General features: G+C 53.5%; 2 protein-coding genes and 1 pseudogene across 6 annotated transcripts in view; 1 reads left to right on the top strand and 2 right to left on the bottom strand.

The window, feature by feature from the left end:
* Positions 1-2,460: 2,460 nt before the first annotated feature.
* On the top strand, positions 2,461-7,651 carry FUZ (fuzzy planar cell polarity protein). Of its 4 annotated transcripts, none has more exons than XM_016122420.2 (11): positions 2,461-2,605; positions 3,197-3,318; positions 3,576-3,660; positions 3,808-3,876; positions 4,053-4,157; positions 5,139-5,336; positions 5,447-5,542; positions 5,844-5,950; positions 6,024-6,088; positions 6,160-6,234; positions 7,170-7,650. In XM_016122420.2, exons 2-11 carry the CDS (start codon positions 3,236-3,238, stop codon positions 7,391-7,393), a joined length of 1,107 nt encoding a protein of 368 aa, XP_015977906.2. In that variant the 5' UTR covers positions 2,461-2,605; positions 3,197-3,235; the 3' UTR covers positions 7,394-7,650. The 4 variants fall into 4 exon arrangements, with proteins under 4 accessions (XP_015977906.2, XP_015977905.2, XP_015977902.2 ...); XM_016122419.2 differs by lacking the exon at positions 2,461-2,605 and adding an exon at positions 2,639-2,943 and having other exon boundaries at positions 5,996-6,088; positions 7,170-7,395; XM_016122416.2 differs by lacking the exon at positions 2,461-2,605 and adding an exon at positions 2,640-2,943 and having other exon boundaries at positions 7,170-7,651.
* On the bottom strand, positions 4,414-4,533 carry LOC118611867 (annotated as a pseudogene).
* The window catches only part of AP2A1 (adaptor related protein complex 2 subunit alpha 1), a 26,537-nt gene continuing 25,818 nt past the window's right edge, over positions 7,429-8,147 (bottom strand). For both annotated transcript variants that reach the window (XM_036231828.1, XM_036231829.1), the window contains one exon: positions 7,429-7,841. In XM_036231828.1, coding sequence (XP_036087721.1) covers positions 7,764-7,841 — 78 coding nt within the window. In that variant the 3' untranslated portion in view covers positions 7,429-7,763. The remainder of the gene's footprint in view (positions 7,842-8,147) is intronic.

Here is an 8,147-nt window from a genome sequence, read left to right as displayed (position 1 = left end):
CGCCGCTGATGCGCCCGCGGCCATGTTTGTGTGGGGCACGCCGTGCGAGTCGGTGCTAGCTCCGCCCCCGTTCGCGCCCACCACGTGCAAGACTCAGAAAGGGCATAGCGAAGCCCTTTGGGCAAGCCTTATGGGGAAGGCTGAATTATTTGCAGGGCTGTCGAGAACGAAATGTACTGAAAGCGACACCGTCGGCCGTCATCTTTGAGCGGGGCGCGGGTGCCTACTCTGGTCTCGATGGGAGAGTCAGGAGATCTGGTTGCTATGCAACGCGTACGCTGCCCTTGTTTTCTAACAGAGAGGTGAAGTTTCCAGTTAAGTTCGTTCGGGTTCAGGGGGATGGGCGTGTAAACGGTCCAATCGTGTCGTCCGAAATGGTGTAACTAGGCAACGCTCTAAGGTTGCCGTCAACTCGGGTGCAGCGGTCCCCCCCCCCCACTCCGCCTCCCGCCTCAAAAGAAGCTGAACTCCAACCCCAGTGAAGGTTGCTAGGCAACACCCGTCGTTTTGTGGGAGAGGGGCCAGAAACAGGCCTAGAACATAAATACATTCCAGGTGGATTAAAAATGTAAATGCAACAAATGAAACCATAAAAATATCTGAAGGAATAAAGAAACACTTAATTGCATACGCCTGAAGAATGGGAAAATAGTTTCTTCTATTACAGCGAAGCCAAAAAATGTAAAATACTAATCAGTTTGTCCGCAAAAGGCTCCACAGACCAAGTTGAAAAAAAATACGTTCAACTGGGAGTCATTGAAACATATGTATTGACAGAAATTTACTGCACAAATACATCTTGCTAATCAATAAAAACTTAGAAAAGTAGAAACGCTTTATCATATTTCAAATGGATAGGAATGTAAGCAGGCTTTTCCCATACCCGAAGAAATTAAAATGGCAAGTAAACATCTGAAAACTGCTTGTCTTCAATTAGAAAGCACTAAGAGAAAAGTCCAATGATATAGCATTTTACCTTTGTCGTGTTAATATTGGAAAGAGAAATGTCCACGTAGGCTCAAATGCGGTGTAATGCGGTGTAAATCCCAACAACTCGCTCCAGCGCAGTTTGGCAATGTATTTCAGGGTAAAGGGGTGCATTCCCTTTGCATGCAGCAGCGTCCCCGTGTTGTCACTTTTACCCTACCCATTGCTTTTTCTTTTTTATTTCCTTTGCTGAAGACTTTTAAAACGAATCCCCATAATCATATCATTTTATCTCTACATGCTTAACTGCCATTTCTAAAAAGTTACGGATATTTTCTTACATAACCAGTATGCCATTATCACCCTAAACAAAATGTTTTCTTAGTATTATCTAACACTAAATCCATAATCAAATTTCCCCAATTCTCTCAAAAATGTTTTTACAATTGCTTTATTTGCATCAGGATCCAAACAAAAACAGAGCACATATTTAGACACTACATCTCATTTTTTTCCCAAATTTCTTTTAATCTAAAGGAGCTCCCTCCTTTTTTTATGCCAGTGTATTTCAATTTTTAATGTAACTACAAGGAAGACAAAATGGAGTAAAGAAAAATGGTCGACAGATAAGATTTAAATGGTACTTAACATTAAAATTTGCCCTGTTAACTACAGGAAACGCCTTTTGATAAGGTGAACGTGTAATAGGTTGCATTAAATGACTTTTAACTATTTCCACTAATATATTACAAATGGGAAAATAAACTAACAAATGGGAAAATAAACTATTAGCTATTTTAAACTGGACTTCAGCTTCTGACGTTATGGTAGGGTACTCTTCAAGAATTCTCCTTCCCCTCAAAAAAGACAGAAAACCAGAAAATAACAACAACAAAAAAAAGGGGGTAGGGAGTGGAGTACAACCGCTTGCATTACCAAGAGCCGGAAGGCAGCTGTGAGTTGAAAAACAGACTGGTTCTCCAGCTAAGCAAGGGCCTTTCAGGGCAGTTGAACCAATTCCACGTTGATAATACTCCCGGAAATCTACAGAAGTAAAAGCAAATCCTCCCCATAGGCCTCGGATCAATATTAGCACAGTGATCACGTTTGTGAAAACGTGTGAATATTTGAGTTAAATTGTCAACTTTTTATTTTAAACAAAGGATTTGGGGAAGTTTTTTATATTCTACATTATACGCTATCATGTGTAAACTTATTACGAAAGTTATGTTTCTATGATTCCGGGACATAAAGAATTTCAGCTTTCTTTTTCTAATAAAACAATCATCTCATTTGGTGGTTACCAGGCAACTCTTCCCGGACCAAACCATCTCGAGGGTGAGGGGAGAATGGCGTTTTGCTCGATTCTGCTCTAAGGACGGTGCTCGGGATTTGTCGTGAAGCCACCTTTGAACGCGCACAGCTGTTTACAGCTTCAGGATGGAATGTAGACTGGTTGCTAGGCAACGCCTTGGCACCGTCGCCATCTTTGAACGCGGCGCACTTTTAGAACGTAAAACATCCTACCCCACGTGATGGTTGCTAAGCAACGCCTTGGCTCGGTCACTACCTTCAAGCTGGACTTTTTAGTGTTCTCTTTAATTAAATAAAGTCAAGTCGCTTCAGGGAGAGTCTATGGAGCTCTGCAAGGACAATTTGCCGCCATGTTTAGTTAGAGGTATTGCGACTTCCGGGTGGAACGGAAGAGAATTTAACGGGGTTTGGAAGGAGGTGCCAGAACAGAGATCGAGGGTGGATTTGCGTTGGATGGAGGCAGGAATCTAGTCCTCTCCCAATCAGCTCCTCATCTCGCCCTCTGGCGCCTAAGGTCGACAGTCCTACTTAGTGTGACTACGGTCGATGCTCCAGGGCGGGCACTGACTGTCCCCACGAGGGGCATTCGAAATGGGGGAGGAAGGGACGGAGGGCACGGTACATCTGCTGTGTCTCGCGGCCTCCAGCGGAGTCCCGCTGTTCTGCAGAAGCAGCCGCGGCGGCACCCCCGCCCGCCAGCAGGTGGGGCCCTGGACGCCTGGATCTCCGAAATAGAAGGGGGCTGGGAGCTTGGACTTTGGGTCTTCAAGGGAGTAGGGGCTGGGGAAGTTTCCGAGTTGAGTTTAGAGGGCTCAGGGTGCACGAATAATCCTGGTTCCCTAAAGAGGAGGGGTCAGGGAATCTAGAAAGGAGAGAGGGTACAGGCCTGCATTCTTGGGTACTAAGGAGGAGGAGACTGGGGCCTCCTATCTAATGTCCCCAACCTTTTCCCCAGCTCCCGTTCTCCATCATCGGCTCCCTCAATGGAGTCCACATGTTCGGGCAGAATCTCGACGTGCAGCTGAGCTCTGCTAGGACCGAGGACACCATCGTGGTGTGGAAAAGCTTCCATGACAGGTCTCCAAGTGGCAGTTTGGAGCAGGGACATGGCCCCAGCGATACCCCTGAGGCCTTCCGGCTCTCTAAGGCCAGCTGTTTACTTGGCTGTGGGATCTCTGACACGCCAGTTACCCTCTCTGATCCCTGAGTTTATCTGTATGAGTGCTGGGGGAGGATGTAGCCGGCATCCAGGACCAAGGGCAAACTCCGCTCTCCTCACTGCCTCATTTCCTTGGCCTGGATTCATTCTTCCTTCTCACTTTCCCTTCTCACAGTATCACTCTCATTGTTCTGTCATCTGAGGAGGGCACCTCGGAGCTGAGACTGGAGAGGCTCCTCCAGATGATATTTGGGGCCATGGTGAGAATCCCCAGCCCTCTTTATCAAACCCAGGAATCTGAACTCTCAGTATCTTTCTCCCTAAGACCCAAGAGTCCAGATTTCCAGCCCCTCCTGTCCCAGAGCCAGCTGTCCAGGCCCCCACTCTCATATGGTTGGTTATTCTAGGTTCTTCTAGTGGGACTTGAAGAACTGACCAATATCCGCAATGTAGAGAGACTGAAGAAGGAATTGAGGGTGAGGCTACTGATATTTGGGAACTACAACTCCCAGCAGCTCCTGGGGCAGCCTGACCCCTACAGGTTCTTGGGGCGGCTTGGTCATCTGACCCTGGGGCTAGACCCGCCTGGGGCAGTTTTCCAAAGGGAAGGCCTTGGTCTGGGTCCTAGGTGTCACCCTTCTCCCTCTGCTAGGCCAGTTATCGCCTCATCGACAGCTTCCTGGTGGACTCAGAGCTCATCGGGGACCTGACCCAGTGTGTGGACTGCATGGTTTCTCCAGAGGGGTCTCTCCTGCAGGTATCAGGAATGTCTTGGGAACTTTTAAACCTGTCCCCGTGGCCCAAGCTCAGACCTCATCCTCTTACCCCTGGACCATTGCCTCCATCTCTTCCCATCCTCTTGGCTTCCAGTCCCACCCACATGGGGCCCCAAAAGGATTTATCTTTTTAATTTTTTTTTTTTTATGTGAGGCAACCCTTGGTTGACCTCACAGATTACAAGTACCATGTCAGCTTATGATCCCTTATTTTTTTATTTTATTTTTTACTTTTTAGGCCTACAGCACCCGGTCTTCCTAGGTGGTCTCCCAATCCAAGTACTAATCAGGCCCAATCCTGCTTAGCTTCTGAGATCAGGCAGGATCGGGCTTGTTCATGGCAGCATGGCTATAGACCCAAAAGGATTTTTCTATACACAGAGCTGTCCCCACCCCTCTTCTGGTCACAGCTTCCATCACCCCCTGGGACAAAGTTCCAGCTCCTGGCCCGGCTGCCCTCAGGGGTCCCACAGATCTCAACAACTTCCCAACTTCCTTGCCTTGGCACATGCTGTTCCTCCTGCATGGTGAACCTACCCTCCCCTAAATACTGATCTTGTGGATTCACCTGGCATGGCCATCTCCCATCAGTGTGACCCTCAGCAGGTGACATGACCCCTCCTAGCTTCAGTAGGTTGTTGACGGCGCCTACTTAACATATAGTAGGACTCAATAAACCATACTGCTGCTGTTGTAGTTATTAGCATTAGTAGCACATGTTGGGCAGGGTAGCAGGCACCTTACCTGTTTAATCTAACTTCACAATGTGACTTGGGGATCGTACTGGAATTTGAAGATGAAGGAACCTCGGCCCAGGGAGGGTGAGGAACATTAGCATGGCCACCAGGCAAGCTTCTAATTGTATGCCCGTCTGTCTGTTCCCACTCCTCGCCCACCTGGGAAGGCACTGCCGCCCCTGCTCGTGTCTCCTGACTCGCTGTCGGCCTGTCTCCTTTACCCAGGAAGCCCTGTCTGGGTTCGCCGAGGCTGCGGGCACGGCCTTCGTCAGCCTGGTCGTGTCGGGCCGGGTGGTGGCAGCAACAGAGAGCTGGTGGCGGCTGGGGACACCGGAGGCAGTGCTGCTCCCCTGGCTGGTGGGGTCCCTGCCGCCGCAGGCCGCTCGCGACTACCCGGTGTACCTGCCGCACGGGAGTCCCACGGTGAGTGGGTGGGGCGGGCTGGGGAAGGCGAGGGCCCGGAACAAGTGTGCGCGTAGGGTCGCGGGCTGAGTCGCGGGGAGGCGGGGCTTGCGATGGAAGCCCTACTTCAGGTCCCGCACCGGCTTCTGACCCTGACTTTGCTGCCGGGCTTGGAGCTGTGTCTGCTCTGCGGGCCGCGCCCTCCCCTCAGCCAGCTGGATCCACAGGTGAATTCGGGCCGTGTCCTGCTTTCCCTTTATTACACCGTCTGCCCGCGATCCCCGCCCTTCCCTCTTCACCCGCCCTGGGAGGCACCCGGCCCCGCCCTCCACGAGCCCCGCCCTCCTCCGGCCCCGCCCCTCGGGCTGCCCTCCAATCGCCTTCACCCCAGCTTGGCCCCTTTCACCCTGACCCCATCCTTCCAGTCCTCGCCCCATCCACCGTCCCGGTCCCCTCTGCCCTCCGCCCTAACGGGCCACGCCTCCTGCCCACACCTCACCCTCGTCCCCGCGACCACGCCCCCTACAGCTTCTGGACCGCTGGTGGCAGCCACTGCTGGACCCGCTGCGAGCCTGCCTGTCTCTGGGACCCCGAGCGCTGCCCGCTGGCTTCCCCCTGCACACGGACATCTTGGGGTACGGCTCGGGTGGGGGGAGTGGCTGGATCCTCATCCCTTCTAGCCCTGGCCATGACCCCCTCTTTTTCCAGACTGCTGCTCCTCCACCTGGAACTAAAGCGTTGCCTCTTCACGGTGGAGCCCTCGGGAAACAAAGGTGACTGAGGGGCGGGGGCCGGCCGGGCTGGGCCCAAAGGGACACACTGCCAGCCTCTCTTCCACCTCCAGAGCCTTCCCCTGGGCAGCGTCGGCACCTCCTCCGCTCCTTCTACGCCCTGGTCACTGCCACACACTTCCCACCAGGTCAGTGGCGGACACCATGCCCCCTTTGCACAGGCTGGGGAGACATCTGTCCCTGGTCACTTGGGGTGGGGCAAGAGGTGGGTGGGAGAACTGGTGGGGCCTAGCATGCATTGGGTATGGCTCTCCTGGAGGCCCCAGCACCCAGGCTGATGATGGGCAGGCTGGGGCAGGGAGGTCCCAGCCTGGAGGTTACAGACTTCCTGGGTAATCCTAAGAGTTCACACCGAGACCTCATCTCTTGCCAAGTGCTTTATATGTAATAACTCACTCCATCCTCATAGGTAGGGATTACTTCCTGTTGTGTCATCACTGCCATATTACAGATGGGGAAGCCAAGGCTGAGCTAAGAAGCGCAGAGCCACGAGTCACACAGGCGATGTGGCTCCTACAGCCACACTCTCCACTGCTTAGAGCACAGGCTAAACCGAGTCTTGGGGAGGGTGGTCCCCAGAGCCCAAGATAGGAATAGTGGTCCTAGAACACGAGGCCCCAGAGACAAAGAAAGGGACCCAGGTGATGATACCACCCCAGTGACGACCCCAATGAATGTGGCAACATGGTCAAAAGCTCCACTGGGAGGGGCAGATGACTACCCCTTCCCCCCTGCTTCCCACCTTTATGGTGGGGTGGGGTCCTCAGGGGTCCCCTGTACCTGGAGCACAGTGACTGGCACCTGTGTGTTCATGATTTGTGTTGCCAAGCGGATCGCCCGCGGCTACTGCAGTATCCCCAGGAAAGAGGGGACCAAGACTGAGTGAGAGGAGGGGCAGGTGAGTGAGGAAATCTGTGGCCTTCAGGTCGCTGACAGCCAGATGGAGCCCTAAGGCCTGTTGGGAGTCACACTGAGGCCCGGGATGGGGTGTGGCCTCTGCAGGTTGGCATCCCAGTGGTCCAGGCCCCGCTGGTCACCTCGGCCCTCCCTGTCCTTTCTCCAGAGCCAGGGCAGCAGGAGAAGGTGGAGAATGCAGCCTGCCTGGCCCAGGTGCCGCGAGCCTGCTACCAGGTATCGGGAACTGAAGAGCCAGGCTCAGGATGGCGTTTGGTGGCCCTGCATTTGGGGCCAAGGCTGCTGCTGCTGTTGCTGTCGGCTCAGAGTCCCACCCATGGGCTGCGGGGCCTGGCCACCCACACTCTGCATGCCCTCACCCCTCTCCTCTGACTACTGGGCATGAGTGACAGGCAGGGACCCAGGGCTGTTAGCATCTTTCGATTTATTCGCTCACAATAATACACAGCCCCTGGACAGGGACAGGGTGGAGGGGCCACGACGGGGTCAGGTGGGAGGGGAGGAGGCGCCTGCTTCCCTGGCCCCTCTCCCCTCTGTGCTTGGGGGAGAAGAGGAGGGAGGGGGCTCCCCTTACCCCCCAGAATGTAAACAGCAGCAGATGAACAAAAATAAAAATACAAAAGGCCGGAGGAAGGTCCTAGGCATTCCCCTATCCCAGGGTCTTCCCTGTCACCAGCGGTAGCTCCCTTAATCCTAGGGGCTGCCTGGCGCTGGCCACATCCCCAGGGGCAGAGTCCAGGGCTCAGAACTGCTGGGCCAGCAGCTCGCACAGGTGACGGGAGACGGGCTCCTTGCTGGTTCGCAGGGTCAGCCGGTACATCTGGGGGGGGGGGGACACAGGATGGCCGGGGGTCAGGGAGGAGGCAGAGGGATGGCGCAGACCAGGTAAGAGAATCCAGAGATAAAGATACAGGGGAGACAGAATATGCGAGGAGAGAAAAAGGAAAAGGGTCCGAAACGTGATAGAAGAGACAGGAGGAGACGGATGAAGGAGGAAAGTAAAAATAGAGAACCCAAGATGGGTGGAAAGGCTATGGAGAGACAAATCACAGTGGGAGGGCGGGGAGAGAAAGCCCAGACACAGAGGACTGCAGGGGTGGGGACAGATGACGCGCACGAGGTAGGG

The sequence above is a fragment of the Rousettus aegyptiacus genome, unplaced genomic scaffold (assembly GCF_014176215.1).
Source record: "Rousettus aegyptiacus isolate mRouAeg1 unplaced genomic scaffold, mRouAeg1.p scaffold_m13_p_14, whole genome shotgun sequence".
NCBI classification, from domain to species: Eukaryota; Metazoa; Chordata; class Mammalia; order Chiroptera; family Pteropodidae; genus Rousettus; species Rousettus aegyptiacus.
The sequence above is the reverse complement of the archived record's forward strand: the minus strand, read 5'-3'. Positions and strand labels throughout refer to the sequence as shown.

Excerpts from the sequence above, each read along its gene's own strand:
- FUZ (XM_016122416.2), top strand. The coding sequence starts at position 2,833 with ATGGGGGAGGAAGGGACGGAGGGCACGGTACATCTGCTGTGTCTCGCG. Across the intron at positions 3,319-3,575 it reads TGGAAAAGCTTCCATGACAG|TATCACTCTCATTGTTCTGT; the intron begins GTCTCCAAGTGG and ends CCCTTCTCACAG. Across the intron at positions 3,661-3,807 it reads AGATGATATTTGGGGCCATG|GTTCTTCTAGTGGGACTTGA; the intron begins GTGAGAATCCCC and ends TGGTTATTCTAG.